The sequence below is a fragment of the Oppia nitens genome, unplaced genomic scaffold (genome assembly GCF_028296485.1).
Source record: "Oppia nitens isolate AA-2021 unplaced genomic scaffold, nextdenovo-longstitch-racon4-pilon3 scaffold9_pilon_pilon_pilon, whole genome shotgun sequence".
NCBI lineage: Eukaryota > Metazoa > Arthropoda > Arachnida > Sarcoptiformes > Oppiidae > Oppia > Oppia nitens.
In genome coordinates, this window is record NW_026533253.1 from 745,384 (window position 1) to 767,135 (window position 21,752).

A 21,752-nucleotide genomic window follows, 5' to 3' on the forward strand; every position below is an offset into this window, starting at 1 on the left:
GAAATAAATTATTATTATATATATAATAAAAATGTGTAATTTATTAATTAATTAATGTGTTAATTAGAGCTTGAAATAAAACCATTAGTTTTGGATGGATATAAACTTTTTTTAGTAAATCTATTCTACTGTATATTATTATTAGTAGTATTAGTAGTTATGTTGTAAAACCAATTTAAGTCATAAGGTATAACTTTCTATCAATATATTGATCAACGAATGAAAGAAATAAATATAAGGGATAAACATTTGATATAAAAATAAAAGTATTATATTTTTCTATATGATATCAAAGCTGAATAACAAAAAAATAAGATAAAATCTCTAAGATTTTACACTTTTAGTCTAAATCTATGACCAAAAAAAAATCCTATTTTGAAATGACATATATTATTACTAATATAATCAATCAATATATCAAAACCGACTTTAAATGCTATTAATTTTGAATAAAAAAACAAATATTAAGGAAATATAATTTATTCATAAGTTTTTTGTCAACATATCAATTGTAATCTAACAATACATTATAAATAATAATTTATTAAATTAATCAATAAAAAAAAGTTTTAGTTTTTTCCACAGAAAATATCTGAAATAAATGTCTAAAATAGAAATTATTTTTTCTGTAAAAATTTCTTTTAACAGTTTAGTTTGATTTTAGTTTTTTCAGAAAAATATAATACGAAAAAAAGTATTAACATTTTAAGAGAAAGACAGTGAAAAAGATAAAAATTGTCGATATTTTACACTTTATTTATAGTGAATTTCTTTTATTGAAACTGATATATAATTCACATACAGAGTAATGGAAATTATTATCTATAAAATATTTTATATAAAGTGATAGATTTTATACAGTAGTATAGCGACTAATGTACTTATAATAGCTGGTATATACTGTATTATATATCGGTATAAATAAACGGGTATTATATGATATAACTGAGATTTGTTAATATGTTTTTTGTGAATATAAAAGCACAAACACACACACAGAACACATAAATACTGTACAAATAAATGTATGATAATATGCTTGAACTTTTGCATTTACTACTATGGGATAAGTTTCATATTATGTATAAAACGTTTTACACTCACACGTAAAGTAAATTTATACATTAAGCACTTGAATTGCCAATAATAATAATAAATATACCTAAACAAACATATGATATTAAATATATCATACACACACACACACACAAAATATTTAAATTTGTTATCAAACTAATGAGAGAAAAAACATTGCTTTAAAATTTAGGAAATAAATAAAATTAATATTTTTAAAACATTTTTTTTTAATTTACGTAACTTTCTATTCAGTTTCTTAAATAAAAATAATTAATACATTATATCTTACATTAACTATAATTACTAATGAAAAATATTTTAATGGTTTATATAATAAACTTTTTTGTTTGTTTGTCTGTTAGTTTGTTTTATTTGTTGCATTTTATTTTTGTATTATTTGCAGATGTTGCTACCATTACAATATTATTAGTATAACTGTAATACTACTACTACTACTACTACTACTACTACTACTACTACTACTACTAATAATAATAATAATAATAATAATAATAATAATAATAATAATAACAAATGACAAGTTCAGTGCAACTACTAATTCAACGATACAAATAACAACATTGTATTTTCAGTAACAAAACTGTTGTTTGTTTTTATTTGTCGTTAGATAAACACACAAAAAACATATACACAAACACACAAAATAAAAAGTTTAGCTAAAGTGCTTTTACTTAAAAACTTAAAAAATTACTTATATATATATATATATTATATAAAATTATATTCCATATCATATATATATATTGATATACTGTATGTGATGAGAGATTCACTTTTAAATAATGATTTTTCTTTTAGTATCAAACCATACGGTCAGTCATTAGTGCCGTTTAATAATTTATACGCAAAAATATACTATTTTTCAACTTATTTATAATGTGTGCGCCTATTATCTAATATAAATAAATAATTTTTATACATAAATTTTTTTTCAATTTGACGTAAATTTTTTTTATAGCAAACCTCTTATGTGTAAAAATAATGATTATTATCTGACAAATAGAGTTATGTAAAGTAATATATATATATATATATATATATTATAGTTATATGAAAGTATTATTCTTATTATTTTTATTAATATTTTGGTTGAAATTCCTAACAAAAATTTCTGTTGTTGTTATTGTGTGTGTGTCGATACATATAATATAATATATTGATATAATTACTATATATATATATATATTTACGTACAAAAACTACAGTATATGTATAAAAACCAATTTTTCTAAGACTTAATATATTAATATAAGATTTTTTGTTTGGACAAAAAGGTTAATACATTATAGACATTATATATATATATATATATATATATAACTGGTTTAACATTCTAAGCCAATATTCTACAAAATCCTCTATTGTATTATGAAATGTGAATTGAATTTTTCTATTAGACATTAATAAATATTGTGTACTATATATATATGAAATACAGTATATTTACTGTATTATATTGTAGTATTTTTCTAGTAGTAAATTCAATTGAAAACGATATATAAAACTATATCAAATATCATACTAGATTTAATTTAATTAAATATTGCATAAATTTGTTAGAATGAGTAAATTTTTATATAAATAAATTTATAATTTTCAATGAATAATATTAGTTTTTATTGAATTTAAATAAATTACATTCAGTTTTATTAATAATTTTATAAATAAATAGTAATAATAAATAATAATTTTTAAGTATTACTATATTATTATCATAGTATTATTAGAATTATAATATACCGGTATATAAAGTCTGTGACAGAAGGGTGCGAACTGGTTTTTGCTTAATATCTCTATAACTAATTGAGCTAGATCAATAAAAATTTTATGAGAAACATGGAATCCTGGGACGTATTACTTAGTATATTTAGTTTTTATAGATTTAAGCTTATGTAGCTAAGCACCGGTAGGTGCCATATCTCTAAAACTATAATAAATATCTAAATTCTGATAATGTGAATTTAAACTAGGTGAAAATTCATTAGACACGTGTTTCAGTAATTTTTATAAAAATTAATAAATTTTAAACAAAAAGCAAAAAAATGTAAAATTTGTGATATTTTGATATTTTCTAGAAAAAAAGTGTCAAGGTTTTTTGTTATGAAATTAATCTATTATTATTTGTTATTTTATTAGGAATAATTATTCTATTTACAATTTTTAATTATCATGCTTAGTTTTTGAGATATTAAAGAAAAACATTTTTACCATTATATAATTTTTTCTTATAAAATTTTATTAATTATATTTATTACTAAATTTATATAATGGTAAAAAGGATTATCTTTAATATCTCAAAAACTAAGCATGATAATTAAAAATTGTAAATAGAATAATTATTCCTAATAAAATAACAAATAATAATAGATTAATTTCATAACAAAATACCTTGACACTTTTTTTCTAGAAAATATCAAAATATCACAAATTTTACATTTTTTTGCTTTTTGTTTAAAATTTATTAATTTTTATAAAAATTACTGAAACACGTGTCTAATGAATTTTCACCTAGTTTAAATTCACATTATCAGAATTTAGATATTTATTATAGTTTTAGAGATATGGCACCTACCGGTGCTTAGCTACATAAGCTTAAATCTATAAAAACTAAATATACTAAGTAATACGTCCCAGGATTCCATGTTTCTCATAAAATTTTTATTGATATAGCTCAATTAGTTATAGAGATATTAAGCAAAAACCAGTTCGCACCCTTCTGTCACAGACTTTATATAATTATTTAAATAATAAAACAATAAACTTGTTTTAAATGATAAAAAATTAACTTTATTTGATTTATTAGTATAAATACTGTTATATTAATGAAATAAAATTAGTTTGAATTTTAAATCAAATCAATTTATTTTCCCAAATAATACTGAATAACTATAATAATAGTGTATGAATATAATACAACTAATAAGTAATTAATGAAAACAATTTAAAACAAAAGTTTCTCCTAAATTATTAGCCAACACTAAAAAGTTTTCGTTGTTTTATTTATTATTTATGTTTCTTATTAGTCATCCTATTATCTCTCAGATGCCAATTACTATTTCTAATAAATTATTTATATGTTTTCAGTATATATATATATATATAGTATATAAATTTATATTTATATATATATTTATTAAATGCTGAATTTGATTATTACTATTATTAGACTATGTTTTTTATTGTTGTTAATACAGTATTTATTTTCCTATTTTACATAATCCATGTGATTATATTTACAAATCATTGTTTTTATATATAATATTTATTTATACAGTCTTATGTATTATTTTATAAATATTATTCATATGTTATTTAGTAATTTGAAATATTTTTTGATTAGTGAGTTAGACACACACACACACACACACACATATATATATATATATATATATATAGAGAGAGAGAGAGAGAGAGAGAGAGAGCTCATTAGCAAACTAAATATAAATAATACCCAGGGCTTTATGTTAGTTGCTTGTTATTTATTTTAATAGTATAGTAAATCTCTCAATTTTAATGCCTAATGCTTAAAATGCAATAAAACATTTTTAATCTTAAATTTGCCTATAAATGTGTAATACAGTGTACATTATTTACAGAATATATATATATATATATATTGCGCACCTTTATATTATGCTTAAATTACATAGTATGTAGAAATTACAATAACATAAAAATTAAATATTAAATGAAAATTAATGATATGCATAGTTAGATAGCATTTTATTTGGTAGTTTAAGTAATTTATTTCGTATTAAACGAAAACTTTTTTAAAAAAAGATTGATTTAATAGTTTAATAGACATAACTAATTAAAGACTGAATTTCAAATTAGTATCTTAAATGAAAAATACAAATGTTTTAGTTTTAAGACTATTTTATAAAAAAAGTAATAATAAAAATTAATAACTTTTTTGAAATTTAATATTCAAAACGAGACAATAGACTAAAAATGTGTTTTTATATTAATATTGGTTTCTATAGAAACTTTTGAGAAGTTATTATATAATTTTGTGTAAATATTGTATAATAATGTTATTGTTTGGAAAAATTAAATAACTAATATATATAAATATATGTATTTATTTATATAATTAGTTTGTTTATTATTTTTCTTGTTATATATTTCTAACAAATTGTCTAACTCTGTATAAAGCAATTTGAAAACCACTTTTGGGTTATTTGTTTATTGAAATAATTTAAAAATAAATCTATAATAGATATTAATGTTTAAATAAAAATTAATAATTATATTTATTAATTGATAATATATCATTTACCAAATAAGCATATCATAATGGATATAAATTGTTTAGCATATAATTAAATTTTATTAATATAAGTAATATTATTGTATTTTGTCATTTGGGAGCTTTAAATTAAAATTTATAAACAATTATAATTAATCAAAAAAATTGTTGTTACATATATTTAAATAATTACAAAATAGTTTACTTACTGTTTTCATTAATTAAATTTTGTTTTTAAATGATACCAATGATTATTATATTAGGTGAAAAAAAGTTGTTTAAAAAAAGTTATAATTTTGTTTACAATACATTTTGGTTATATAATGATTTCTTTTCTCTCGTAATCACATATTTTATACAATAGTTGCTAATTAATTGATAGACAGATCAATATACAAAACAACGACAAATATAAAAATAATATAAAATAAAAAGTTTAATAATACTAACAATATATTATAAAATAGGTATATCTAGACAATAGACTGTAGAAGTAATATTAATGTAATAAATTTATTGACTTAAACAACAACAAAAAAAACAAGAGTTGTTTGATACACTAGTAGACGATATGTATTAAAAGCATAGGATATGTTGTGTATGTGTGCTGTTATGTGTTTGAAACGTTAACTTATAGTGTATTGAATTCACTGTTTACACACCATATACTGTAAACCAAATTCATAGTAATATACAGAATATTCTGTAATAATACTAATACTAATAATAATAATAATAATCTTTAAACCCTAATGTTTTTTTTGTTATACTAACAACATCTGTGGGCAGAGAAACAAATTACAGTAATGATTGTCATATAGTGACTGATATTTTATTATAATGTATGAAATTATTTATATATATGTTTAATGATGTTAATAGAAAATTTTCAAAAAATTTAACTTTAGCTTAGATTTTAAAATTTAAGTTTGTTTTCAACTTTTAGTTTTGAAAAAATAAATGTTTTTGATATCTTTTAATTAATTATATAAAAATATGTTTACAAATTGGTAATAAAATTTTTGCTCTAAATTTTTCCATATATTTTTTAAGTTTAATACTTAAGTTCAGAAATTAATAAAAAAAATATAATTAGAAGAATCATTTTCAATAATTTCAATAAACATAAATTTCAATTACTATTTTGTTATTTATACCATTTGTTAGTATTGCTTGTTTTAAATCTAAAAGTTAAATTAGTGTAACAAATATTTCAAATTTAATAATTTTGTTTTATAAATAAATTTATATATTATAGTTTTCACAATTTTACAGACATTTAGTCTAAAGTTTTGAAATTTTATCCCATAATAAACTCTCAATTCAAAATTTCAATAAAATCTTCGATCAGTAATTGAATAGAAATTATTTTTAAAAAAACTTTTATTCACTATTAAAAACTTATGAGTCAAAAACATTTAAGTAAACATATTATAATTTTAATTAATCGAAAAATTAAGTTTTTATATTTGATTAGTTGATAATTAAATCTATTAAAAATTTAGCCTTGAAGTTTTCTTTCTAATTTTGATGATATATATTTGTGTGACAAACATATTAATCAATTTAATATTTAGTATAACTAGTTAGCACACACACACATACATACACACAAATACAGATACTCTCTAATGATAATATAAAAATTAAACATTAGTTAAAACTCATTTTAAACAGACATACATATGATGTTTTAGATAAATCACATTTTCGTGGTGTTTAATAATTTAATAAAAAAAAATTGTAATTTTTTGGTGTAATTTTTCACACAATTAAAATCTAGAAAACAATAGCTATGAATTCAACTATTAAATTAAAGCCATTTGTAAATTGTTTTAAATTAAACAATAATAATATTATTAATAATAATAAAACTAAACAATTATTAAGTTTACAATCAATACGTTATTTGAGTGGATCATCACCGAAAAAGACTTGTCTCTATGATTTTCATGTTGAAAACGGTGGCAAAATAGTCAACTTTGCTGGCTTTCAGATGCCTGTCCTCTACAATAACCTATCAATCAATGATTCCCATTTACATACACGACAGTCCTCAAGTTTGTTTGATGTCTCACATATGTTACAAATGCAGTTCACAGGTAAAGATTGTATTGATTTTATGGAAAGACTAACAGTGGCCGACATCGATGGCCTACAAGTGAATACAGGGACTCTTACATTGTATACCAACGACAAGGGAGGCATTAATGACGATCTGATTGTGTCGAAGACGGCAAACGATTCCCTATATATTGTGTCAAACGCCGGTCGTATTGAACAAGACTTGAAGCATGTGATGGAAAATTGTCAATTGTATAAATCAAACAACAAGGATGTCGACGTACAGGTGCTCAATAGGGCACTGTTGGCCTTACAGGGACCCCAGTCGGCTACATGTCTGCAGCCATTGGTTGGCGACTATGATTTGGCAAAATTGAATTTTATGACATCCGTGGTGACCAGTGTTTGCGGTATAGAGGACTGTCGTATTACGCGATGTGGATATACCGGTGAGGATGGTTTTGAAATATCGGTGCCCACAGAAAAAGCCGTTTATGTATGCAAAACATTATTAAGCGCATCGAAAGGTGCGATCAAATTGGCCGGTTTGGGCGCCAGAGATACACTGAGACTTGAAGCCGGTCTATGTCTTTATGGTAATGACATCAATGAGACTACCGGTCCGGTGGAGGGATCGTTGACGTGGACTATAGCCAAAAGGCGAAGAAATGACGCGAATTTTATTGGCGCCGATATTATATTAAAACAATTGAAAGTAAAACCTAAATCCCGAAGAGTAGGCTTAATGGGTCTGACATCGGGTCCACCCGCACGATCTCATGTTCAGGTGCTTGACGTCACCTCCAAACAGCCGATCGGTGAAGTGACCAGTGGTTGTCCATCGCCGTCGCTGAAGAAAAACATAGCGATGGCATATCTGCCGTTCAGTCATAAGTTGGGTACAAATGTCTTGTGCGATATCCGTGGCAAACAGTTTGAGTACGAGATCGTGAAAATGCCGTTTGTGGCCACAAAATATTACTTCATTAAATAAAAATAAAAAATTTTAAAAAGTCAACTGTGCCATCAATTAATTGGGTGTATTATCAACTTTCATATATTTAATTGCTTTTATTATTAATATCTAAATAGTAATCATAGTGTTTAGCAAATTTATATTAATAATAATAAGTACCAGTAATTACTTAAATGAATAGCCAAATTATTATATATATATATATATATAAAAATAATTAATGATTTTTTTTTTTGGTTACTGCTATACACTATATGAATAATAATTGATTTTATAAAATAAAATACATTAATTTTATTGTCATTTTTATTATTATTATTATGTTTCATAAAAATTAATGAAATTGTAATTATAAATTCATTTGATTACATGATTACATTTTAAATTCATTCTATAATTATATGATAGTTTAAATTTATTATAAATGTATGCACTATTAATTGATATGTATACATTTTTTTTAGAAAATAAAAAAATTATACAATTATATAAATTTCATGGTTATTAATAGAGTTATTTTAAAAAAGTTATTATTTCATAAAATACAAAAAAAAAACAATTTAACAAAAACATAAAATTCATTGTATAAATAATGATTTATAATAATAAATATATATATATATATAATAATAATATATTGATTCCCTATTTCATTATATAATAAATTTAATTTTTATATAATGAATAATTCATAATACAATCATTTTTTAGTTTTCATTCATTTATTTATTTGTATATAACATAACCGTAATATTGAGTCCTATCATCAGGTAATGACAACTCCCTTATGAACACAGGAACAGTTAGGCGCTTCCTCGAGTAGGGCCGGCCATAGATAGGTCTATATATATAAAAAAAATTTAAAAAGTAATTATTAATAATAGTAATAATAAATAATAATAACAGTAATTTAGTGCAGTTAATAAATTATAAATATGTATACAAAAAAATATATGAAAAAAATCAAAATTTATTGATAGTTAATAAATTTTTAAAAACATTTAGTTTTTTTTATAATACCTTAATTACATCGGACTCCTGATTGGATGCGTGAAACTTGATGTGCATATCCTTGCGGAAGCTTCGGGTCTCGTACTCAATCACATAGGATGGGGTCTGTATGGACAGCGCCCACGCAAGTCGGACACAGTCCCGTACGTATGTTACCAATAGATCGCATGCTTTCAAACACGGATAGTCGTAAAGTGTGGCCCATATCTGTGTGCAAACCTCCTACGAAACAAACAAATCAAACAAAAATTATTAACAAAATTTTTTTGTCAGCATTTTTCAAGTGAACCGTAAAAATATATCACTCATAAAATTGAGCTAATTTTATGGTGTATATGTGTGTGTCTTGTGTAACAAATAAATAGCAAATAATACTAATAAGTCGTAAACTATTAAATACCTCAACATTTTTGTTAACATCAAATCGATCGGTGTTTGACCTCAAATAGTGGTTAACGCTTGAATGCAACTCTTTAACCGACGGATCGATATTATGGACGCCTAATGAGTCCGGAATCTGAAGTAATTGATTCAATCGACGCCTTATGTCGACCAATAAGTGATGCACTGAACGGAACGCCAGCTATTAAATGGTGACAACAAATATATATATATATATTGATATATTAATCAATTAATGGTATTTTATTTCTTAGTAATGGCTAAAATAAATAAATAAATAAAACAACAACAAAAAAATCAATTGAAAAATGCCTTCACTTACGACAACTACAGAGAAAAGGAGTTTTGATTTGAGTTCATCCGCATCTTTCAGTGCTTGCAAACTGTCCAATGCGTCCAATGTGTCGACGCGGGCTATAATCATAAAGTCAAACAGCGGGAGGGGACAGACAGACACATATAGAGAGAGAGTTTAGAAACAGTTAATCAAAAGTGTTTTGTCTATTAAGTTATAATTAATACTAAATATAAGTGTCTCTGAAAATGTGTCAAACCCTGTGCGTAAAGATTGCCGTATTTTCTGATAAGAGCTGTCGGTCTCCGATCTCCGAGACAGACATTCTCAAAGCGAACACCCCTTTCCAGCATTCGCTGTGTTTGTTCAGCCAATCGGTCCTTCATTTTGCGCTCCTTGTCCTGTAACTCAAAAATAGTTTGCTTGGCTTTGACCAGTTCACGGCGCAGTACATCCACTTCAGTCGTATCGTTCACCACATGCTGTGTCCAAATGTTGCCCTTCACTGTCACAGCACCACTGCCGCCACCGCCGACGCCACCCGATGAGTCTCGTCGAGAGCCTAATTAATTAATTTCGTTAAACAGATTCATCAAATTAAGTGCTACTAAATAATTATTTTTGTTTTGTTTGTGTGTATGGTTTGACAAACCAGAAGAGATTGAATCCGATGTAAACTTGACATCAGCTGATCCATTGTTGCCACCGTTGTTGCTGTTGTCCGACTTTCCGCTGTCGGAAAAAGATTGTGTGTCACTGCCGGCTGACGACGATTCGCCGACATTACCCAATCGTCTAGCACTCGGCCTATTGTTTTTGACACGTACTGTAACAACAAATTTGAAAAGATTTTAATTTAATAAAAAAAAAATCAAATAAAATAACCAATTAATTAATTTTACTGTCAGTCAATGTATTTTTAAAAGAAAAATTAAACCATAATTTTTTTCATATAATAAGATTATGTTATTAAAGTATTATTATTATTATTAAACAGTTAATGATTGAAGTTTTATTTTTTTGTGTGTCTTTATTTGTATAGTTAATGTCAAAATTAGCTTAACTAATCTAATCAAAAACATTAGTAATATTAATAATATTTATTATAAAAAAATACTAATAATATTTTTATAATCGAAAAACATTAATATAATAATATTTTATAGTAACAAAACTATATATGTATAAAATAAGTATGCATTTAAATGTCTATGTGTTTTACATAATTTCAATTTGTATAAAAAAATTAATGCGATTAATTTATAAAAAAAATTTCACATTTATATTGTAAATGTACTGTATATTACTGTAATGTATAGTTTTTTTGTATATTATAATTTAAAATAAAATAACACAAAAATAATTAATTAATACTAAAATATTAAAATACAAGTATATTAAATATTTATAGAGAATAGAGTATAGTTTAATTTAAGCTAAAAATACTATACATTACTGTTTTATATTGTTTTTAATGCCTTTTTTTACTAATTATTACTAAGCTTGCAAAATCACAAATTATATATATATATAAATAATTGCTATTTTGTTTCTAAATAACTATTCTGTATAAAATTTGAATTATTTTGTATTAATTATATTGTTGTTTTTTCATACAAATTTATAATTTTTCATAAAAATAAACTTATTTGATAAACAAAAGATACATATATAATGGCTTAGTATTTAATAAAATTGCTTATTTCTAATAAATTAGCAATTTTTTAATGCTATTAAATCCTATCATAAATATTGCTTATCACATGAAATAATGGTATTGTCAGACAATCTGATAAATTAGATAACAATGTGTAGGACATAGTATATACAGTAATAAATATAATTGTATTCCCTATTATACCGGTCCTTATAAACAGTATATATATATATATATTAATATAATGATAATGTTTATGAAAATCCTTTTATAATGATATTTCCTAAATATTCAGAGATTATTGAGTAATTTTTATTAAATTAATTTTCAAAATATAAAAATATATGCTAAAAATAGCTTAAATATTGTTAAAAACAAGTGTCATAAATATATATTAAAAATTATATGATATCCATAAAAAATACTAATCAATAAATAAATCTTTTTGAGATCTTAAACATATTATAATAAAATTTTCAACATTACATTTATTACAAATTAATTTTTTAGCACTTTTAAGATTTTATTGAAATTTTGTAATAATTTAAAATGTAACTATTTTAAATTATAAATTCTATTGAATATATTTATATAACTGAAAAATAAGTTTAATTAAACGGAAATAATTTTCAAAAAAATTAATATAATTTTTCTAAAAATGTATGTTTCACTCTAAAAATAAAAATATATCTCGCGTTTCAATTGATTGTGTAATTTAATCTAAAAATATGAGAAATATTTTTTTTTGTTGAAAATATAAATCAACTTTTATTATAAGGCATCCAAATAATTGAGTGATGATTTCAAATTATTGCCATTTATATATTAGTAATGTAGTATATACTGTATAATACTGTATGTAATTTTAAAATAATATAATAATATCAATAACAATTTCTATATAAAAATTGTAAACTACTATAAATATATTATTTCGTGTATATTAATATAGTAATAATGTTTTATAATTATAAAATTACATATGTTTTCTCGATATAATAGTTATTGTATACATATAATAGGTATTATATATATAATTTATATATATACAGTACAGTAATATACTGTACATAACATAATAAAACATCGATTTTATGTGAATTTTATCTAAATTTCATGTGAATCGCTATAAATGCAAACATAGTTTTGTTGTAAAAATAATGATAATTTTCTATTTACCTATTATTTACATTATTATTACTACTATTATTATATACTGGTATTAAATTTATAATATATTTCATGTTTATTTATTAGTTATTTGTTCATAAATTCAACGTATAATTTTTAAAATAAGCATTTATTAAAAGATGAATTTTTCTATTTTTAATTTAATTTTTCAATTAATTTTTTTGAAAATAAAAAAATATTAAATATTTGTTTAGTTTGATAATTTGATGATAGAATAGATATATTTTTAGACATTTTTTTCAAAAAAATAAATAAAATATATAAAAGAAATTCAACTATGAAAAAATTATGTAAATTATCTATATTTAATAAATATATATATATATATATATATATATATATAATAATTATTATATATTGTAATAACAATAATAATAATAAGCAACTTTGTTTTGATCTATACTTTTTGTTTATTAGTTTTAATGATTGATTCAAAAGCAAAGTTTGATGAAAACTCACAATCGTGTTGTTGTTGTGCATCAATATAATTGATTAGTGTATCACATAATTGTTGTTTATTACTATTTATACTACTATTTATATTTGTATTACTAGACATTGAATTGATTAGGCATAATATAAACAATAAAATAAAATCAATACTATTGAATAATATAGTTGAAAATATATATATATATTAGAAAAATTACTAAATAATTTACTTATGAATAATAATAATAATAACACTACAAAACTTTCACGACATATTCACACTAATAATAATATATTTCACTGTTGTTAGTGTTAATAGTTTTGCTTATAAAATGTTAAATATTTTTATTGAAACGCCTGTCAAACACATGTTGAATATTCTATACGCTGTACTATACCATAGAAACTAATTTTGTAGATCAAACACAACACTCTCCTCACCAAAAAAAAAACTGCTATATGTTTTCAACGCTATTATAATTGCATTCATTGCCTATTATATTATATATTGGTATTTGAAATTTGATATAAAAATTTGTTAGACCTTTGAATTACTAGTAAAGTATTTGCCTGTATTTTCTTTGCCCAGAAAAAAATAATAATAAAAACTATTAGTTTATTACTGTAAGTGCCATTCAATACTTTGATTGAAGGCTTACACTACCAAACACACAGCACATACCAAACCCAATAACATACAGTACATGTCCTAATGTATTGCTCTTAACTTTATTAACAGTGTTTTTGGTTGTTTGTGTGACTCTTTTTACTGCAGTATTTTGAAAGCTGTGATACATTACATTACATTTCGAGGATTTTTCCGTCTATTTGTTTGTTTAGTTTCATTAAAATGCTTTGTTCTTTCAGATATATATACAATATATTAACATTTTTGTGTTGTATTTGTTTGGTTGCATAACTAATATACCGGTACTACAGTATATATATATACTATACACTATATATAAGCCATCAATACTGAGTTTACTGACAATCAATCCATTCACAATTGAGTCCCAAAATATAGTGTATAATATATATATTAAAGATATGTTATATTATATTAAATTATATATATATTGAAGAAAAACGCGTGACATAAGGTATTGCCGCACTTGTAATGTGAGCTCAATATTATATGCACTCAACAACACATCTATTATTATATTAATACATTATATTATGTGTATAATACAAATAGTTTTTTTTGACTATAGTATTAATATACAAGTTGTCCAGCACCGTTAGGTCCGGTTTGACAGGTTCTCCCTCTATCCCCAGTTATGTATAACGGGCACCGATAGCCCTTATGTGCCAATAAATAATTGTTGGTAGTAGTAGTACTACTGCTAAAACAACACCAGTCTATAAATTTTATTTTTTATATATTAACCTTTAGGTGCACTTTTATAACTTACAATATTTAATGTAAGTTAAGTGCAATTTTTTTCTGGAAAACTTTGTTTTTCCAAGAGAGAGAGAGAGAGAGAGAGAGAGAGAGAGAGAGAGAGAAGTCAAACAACACATTATTTGAATGAATTGAAAAAAGTTTTTTTTTTATTTTAAACGATCGCTTAAAGGCATTTGAAGTCATCGTACGTTTAAATGAAATTAATTATGCGTTTTGTTTGCCAGTGAATGAATGCTCAATCTATATCTCTTATCCATATCAGATGGTGACTACCATTCCCCCCATCTCTCCTACCTTTCCTTATTAAATCCCATACAAACAGTAATATGATGTGAATGCCATTCAACTTGACCCACAAATTATACCGCAAACAAAGCGCCCATCTATTAAACAAACCCTATATGTATTAAATATAAATATATATATTTAATATATAATTCATGTCTTATGTAATTACGATAAATATATATATATATATATATATATATTAAATATGATATTATTATATTATACAATATAAACAATTTTCAAATTAAAACATGTGCTTCTGATAGACAGCCCTATCATTTACTATAAAATAAATTATTATATAATTTAGCCCATTGTTTGCCGTACAAAACTTTTATATTTATATACAAAATTTATATACACCAGAAAAAAAACTTTTTTAAACAAAATTATGTTTTAATCAAACATTTAAATCTCATTAGATTCTCTATAATGGCAACAATTATTATGTATTTTAGTATTTTTTATATTATTTTGTTGACAACACACACAAACAAATACAACAAAATCTAAAATTAAATATAGAATGTAAATAATAATGTTATAATAATAATAAAAAGTAATAATAATAATAATAATAATAATGTTAATATTAATGTTAACGTTCATAATAATAATAATAATAATAATAATAAAATTTCGTGTTAATATTAAGAAAAATACAGGTTAATTTATAAAATATACATCACATAAAAGATAACAAATTACTAAATAATTGTACACCAAATTCAAGGAGTAATTTGTAATTATCTGCTAACTTTATATAATTTAGATAAGTATTAAATTTTTTATTTTATAAAACATTTTTATAAAAAACATTTTATGTGCAATTGAACAACAATAAAATTACTTGAAAAAATATTTTTATATTAATATATATGTACAGGTATGAATGTAAAAGCCTTTTTGAACAACAAATGGATTTATAAATAAAAATTATAAACTATATATATATATATATAAGATTTGCATTTTTTTGTGCAATTATTATTTTATTTTTTTTTGTTTATAATTTTTTATATTAATGATTTGGAAAAAAATTTCTATTATATATTTTTTTAGATAACTATTATAAACAATAATTGTGATAATAGTTATTAGCGCAACTATTATTTTCTCAAATGAACTTTTTATTTTTTTTAAAGTAAGATACATGTATTATTATATGATAAATAATAAATAATAAAAAAATATAAGATAAATTCCTAAACATAAGAGACACACATTTATTATTATTATTTTATTATTATTATGAGAAAATTAAAGTCAAGTGCATTAGGTAAACAATTTTAACATATATAATAAGTGAATGACATAATTATGTGATGGTGTGTCTGTGTGTGAGTTCTACTATTACATAATATACAGTATATTTATATAAGACATCGGATGATTAGTGTCAAACAAAATAAAAAATTTTAAATTAATAAATACTTATTAATTACATTCAATTTTTTTTGGTTTTTTTGATAAACAAAAATTATATTTGTCTAATAATATGATGTAAATTAAGCAACAAAAAATATTAACTGATAAATTGTTAACTTGTTTACTGTTTAGTTTACAATATTGTTTGCTATGCATTGCATTTTTTTGGGTGAGGAAGGGGACTGTTTGGTTAAGTTTTTGACATCTATCATCAAATGTGTATGTGATGGCACATCCATACAACATCCTAGTGCTCATGGAGTTATCTCATGAAAACAGATTTTCTCCATTGAAGAAGAAAAAATATATACAGTATATACACAACAAAAAATACATAACACAATAAATAACATTAGCACAACATTACCATAAGCTTTAATATTTGTTGTTTATTTATTATTATTAGCTAAACTAAATAAATCTAATGTGCAAAAAACTATATGAATATAAAAATTTCTCTTATGATACCTTCTATGCATAAGCACTTGTAGTTTATATGTTAACGCATACACACACAGGAGTTCCTTCAATAGGTTGGCTCTTATTTTAAGTTATATAACAAAAAACCGGAAAGATTTAACGTGTAAAGTGTGCCCTAAAGTCATGTTATATTATTTAATATCATATACAGTATATATAATATATATTTAATATATCTAATGGCAGTCCTATCGACACACCGATGCTTTCAATTCACGTATGGCTTAACCATTATGTGAAGCACTCGACCGAATGCCTAACATTAGTCTGACATTAGACACGAAGATATTGAATGAAAAAAAATAATAATAGTTTTATTATTCTCATTAAAAATAAGATGAACTATGCATTATATGTGGGCACCGATAGTATAGTATACTACAGTACAGTAAATTCATATCATACGGTTACTAACTATTGATAAATAGTTAATTGCATTTGTAATTTTTTTTTGTAATCTACACTCTTATACAGTATAACATAGCATCTATCACACACACAAAAAACAAAACAAAAAAATATTTTCAGCTAACTTTCCATAAAATTTTTGTATTAATATATTTCAAGTGGTTTTTTATTATTCGTTCACTGCACTCATTAAATGTGAAGTTCATTAACTATGCTTTCCCCATACATACACACAGTTTGTTATATAATAGCTATAATATTTATAATATACTGTATATATACTGGTAATACTATTGAATAATATACCGTTACACTTATACAGAAATACATCTCATATAATAATAATAATCATTTAGACCATAGTTTTTTTTGTTGGTATGATTGTCCCTAACATTACTGTACATACAGTATATGTAACCAAATCAACATTACAAAAAAATATTATTATTATTATTATTATTATTATATCATATGATAGTATTTTTGTGTGCTCTTATGAATTATCATTTCATACTTATGTTTTTTATGATTCATAAATTTGGTTAGGAATATACAATTATTATTATTATATTATATTATACAAGGAGATAGTACCGGTATGTAAAATGTGTTTTTTATTGTCAAAAAATGGAAAAAAGACTATCAAAAATAATATGGATATCATTAATAATATTGTGTGTAAATAGTGTGGTCACTCACCCGATCGATAGAGTACTGTATTATATTTTTTGGTCGCCTTATAGTTTGGTATATTGAGTGGTGAGTTCATAATGAGAGCCGAATCCGAGTCGCTATGATATCCCGATATATCGCTGCTGTCATCGTTGTTGTCCATGGGATCCGACCCATGAACCTCTTTGATGAGATTCAGGACCTAATTATTTGTTGTTCAGTCAGTCAATGAGTCAATTAATTTTTTTTCGCAAAAGAGATGAGAGAAAGAAAGAGAAAGAATTTTTTTTATAAAAAGATTTGAGATCCAGTTGTGATAAAAAAAAAGTTTTTTTAAAGTGACATAAATTTAGGTTAAATTATAAACTTTTTTTTTATATATATATAAAACAGATTGTAAACGATAGTGAATAGTTAGTATACTTCAAGTATTGAATATAAATATACTTTAGGCTATCACTTACACACACACGCACACACACACACATACACACATACACTCAAACACGCACAAGATTAACGGTTACATACCTGTCCACATCCATGTGAGAATCGCATCAGAACTGGAGCAACGATGGCTTCTTTATCAATGGGATTCTGGGCCGTCGAGTTAGGACTGAGCGCTGAATACTCTTTTCTCAGTTGTGTGAACTGGAAAAGTACTTCTTTATCATAATCGATGCGCTTCTGGAGTATGGCCAGCAGTATCTGCAGCGAGTGATTAGTAAATGAGCATGGTTCAATAGCATTCAATAGGGTCTTATTCTTGATCAGCCGCTCCTGTATCTCGTCCTGACGTAGACTCAACAGTCGTTGATGGGAACTGTTGGTCGGTGCCGGTCCCTGCGATAGGGAACGGGTAGTCGGTTCCTTATTTTTGGCTAATGCCAACTCCTCTAACTTTTGGACAGCAGTCTTGTACTGTTGAATAACGCGTTCAAACTCAAGTTTCAGTGCTTCGTGTAGAACCATAAGCTTTTCATCGGAAGTACCGACCAGTCCGTGATGGCCCATACCTTCTATGGCCCGATCAAGTGATCGCTTTTTACAGTACACATGTTTGCGTAACCCGGGCTCAGATAGTATTATAACCTATAGTTTGACCACAACAACAATAACAATAATAAAAATATTTACATCAAAAAATAAATATTAATATTGAAGGAAAAACTAAACATAAGAATGCTATTCCACACCTTTGTGTTATAAATTATTTTTTTTGTGTACTATACTGTATAATCAATTCAAATAATTTATAGTATTTGTATTTTTTCACATATATATAAATATTTATATTAATAGTTAAATCATAACAATTGCAAACAAATATATATCATATTTACTATACCTTTAATAGCTTTTTACACGACACGACTGCCGGATGGTTGGCATCAAACCGTTCTTGAATGCACTGCAACAGACAGTTGGCACTGTTGTCGGGTATACTGGGGTTTTGAAGGGCAAAGAGGCGAACCATTTGCATGATTACGTGATGCGGATGAAGAAAGTTAAAGGAAACGGTAAGTCCATCGCCGCAACTAAGAAACACTTTTGCGTATAAGGCCTCCAAAATTGGCAACGAATTAGGTATTGATTCGACAAATACATCGATTGGTAGATCAGTTAGGATTGACCTAAATGTGCCGTAATTAAGCCGATTGATAAAATTGGCCGCCTCGCGGAACTGTAGATTTTCGTATAGCAATAGTATTCGTCTGATGGCAACAGTAGTCGACACATCACTGATAGTCATACTGTTATCCATGTGCTGCTGTTGTTGTTGTTGACTACTCTCATAGTCTTCATCCCCGTCTTCCCCGTCAAATCCTTTTACCCATTGAGAGCTTCTCCACGTAAGCTTTTGTACGTTACGTCTATTAGATTTTTCAGGTCTGATCCGATTGACAACTGAGCTCAACTGTTGTGAATGATTTTGTTGATTATGTAGTAGTTGTTGTTGTTGTTGTTGAAGATGCTGTTGTTGTTGCATTGATTGCTGTTGTTGTTGAAGATGTAGGCTATGAGGTGGTGGATAACTTTGAAGTCGACTACTTTGTGTGCTGTGATTATTACTACTACTGCCAGTAGTTTGCAGATCACTGGCTTCTTCAGTGTTAAAATTTGAAATTACGTGCGAATAGTGAGCACCGTTAGTATTATTAGTGCCATAACGGGTATTACTCATCGACGCTGGATTTCCCCCGTGATATCTGGCGTTATATATATTGAGTTTGTGGTGATTCATGCCTTTCGATAGGTTCTCAATGGTAAGGGCCGAGGGATTATGAAACAGACTGACAGTTGTATTGGAAGTCATTGCGCTTATCGATCGGTCGGTGCTTTCCTTTCAAAACATTTATATATATATAAATATATTGATATACAGACACACTATATAAATGACTGTCAATTTAATTTCATATTTATATCCCTTATATATAACTATCCCTTATATATAACAACAACAAAAAAGTGGTGATAAATATCGGAACAAACAATGAAGAAAATTGCTGAACACAAGTGTTAGAAAAAATAAGATTTTTTTATAGTGTAATATGTTTTTTTCAATACAAACTTATTATCAACTTTTATCCAACTCTGCAGACTATTCTACTCTTCTCTCTCTTACTGTACTCTCTAAACTAGTGAACCGTTAGCTTAATATACCATTACATCGATGTGTATATGTGTTAGAAAGAGAGAGAGAGAGAGAGAGAGAGAGAGAGAGAGAGAGAGAGAGAGAGAGAGAGAGAGAGAGAGAGAGAGAGAGAGAGGAGAGACATATATAAAGTGATCCTCACGTGTGTGTAAAGTAGCGGCTGTTCAGCGCAAATGCCGACAACACAATACTGAGTCTCTCTCTCTCTCTCTCTCTCTCTCTCTCTCTCTCTCTCTCTCTCTCTCTCTCTCTCTCTCTCTCTCTCTCTCTCTAACTCACACACACATACGGAAACATCTAACTGAGCGCTCAATATATATAAACACTCTTAAGGTTAAGGTATAATATAATAAGGTATAATACGCCAGGTATATTGGAAACCAAACATATGAGAAAAACCTACAGTCATACAAATGCTTTTTTATTTATTTTTTTTTTAATTTAAAGTGTATGCCTGTCCACCAGTTACTGCAAACACATATAAATATATTAGTATAGAAAACTCTTAGCAACACAACAATCAGGTATTGATAAAAAAAAACTCCTACAGTTGTTTAAAATGTTGTAAATACATGAACCCTGTTTGTGTGTGTTGTTGTTAAAGTTGATTTACCAGTACTAATATAACATCTAATATATAAGACAAAACACAACACGAGAGAGAGAGAGAGAGAGAGAGAGAGAGAGAGAGAGAGAGAGAGAGAGAGAGAGAGAGAGATCAACATTTGTTAAGAAGATGTGTGGCTTTAGACGAGTTTTTTGGGGAAATGGTGTCAATCAGACAGTCAGTCAGTCAGTGACTAAACTGATGCTAAAAGCATTTTTGACTCATTTTTTAAAAGAAATTTATTTTGGATGTAAAATATGTTGTTTAACCGTAAGGCAAACACACAAATAAAAGAGATTTTTAATATTTTAATAGATAAAGATTGCTAACAAAACTCATCTTACATTAAATGACCTTAACTTTTATATATATACTCAATATTATACTGTTTTTAATATGATATTTGCAATAACTGTTTATTATA

At 25.0% G+C, this 21,752-nt stretch overlaps 2 protein-coding genes across 2 annotated transcripts; one reads left to right on the forward strand and one right to left on the reverse strand.

Annotated features, from left to right (window-relative positions):
• The first annotated feature begins 6,947 nt into the window (after positions 1–6,947).
• Positions 6,948–8,560, forward strand: LOC128964509 (aminomethyltransferase, mitochondrial-like). Its single transcript, XM_054311122.1, has one exon. The coding sequence runs from the start codon at positions 7,143–7,145 to the stop codon at positions 8,403–8,405; it is 1,263 nt and encodes a 420-aa protein (XP_054167097.1). The 5' UTR covers positions 6,948–7,142; the 3' UTR covers positions 8,406–8,560.
• A 593-nt stretch (positions 8,561–9,153) lies between these two features.
• Positions 9,154–20,379, reverse strand: LOC128964685 (uncharacterized). Its single transcript, XM_054311321.1, has 10 exons — positions 19,494–20,379; positions 19,411–19,436; positions 18,594–19,154; positions 18,090–18,264; positions 10,748–10,921; positions 10,355–10,657; positions 10,123–10,214; positions 9,799–9,981; positions 9,408–9,620; positions 9,154–9,228 (listed from the first exon to the last, which is right to left on the reverse strand). Exons 1-10 carry the CDS (start codon positions 20,377–20,379, stop codon positions 9,154–9,156), a joined length of 2,688 nt encoding a protein of 895 aa, XP_054167296.1.
• Between the last annotated feature and the right edge of the window lie 1,373 nt (positions 20,380–21,752).

What these genes read in the sequence shown, in the direction of transcription:
- LOC128964685 (XM_054311321.1), bottom strand. Translation starts at nt 20,379, where the DNA reads ATGACTTCCAATACAACTGTCAGTCTGTTTCATAATCCCTCGGCCCTT. An exon ending in TCTCACATGGATGTGGACAG is followed by an intron (nt 18,265 to 18,593) that starts GTATGTAACCGT and finishes ACAAATAATTAG; the next exon opens with GTCCTGAATCTCATCAAAGA. An exon ending in ATGTTAACAAAAATGTTGAG is followed by an intron (nt 9,621 to 9,798) that starts GTATTTAATAGT and finishes TTTGTTTCGTAG; the next exon opens with GAGGTTTGCACACAGATATG.
- LOC128964509 (XM_054311122.1), top strand. Translation starts at nt 7,143, where the DNA reads ATGAATTCAACTATTAAATTAAAGCCATTTGTAAATTGTTTTAAATTA.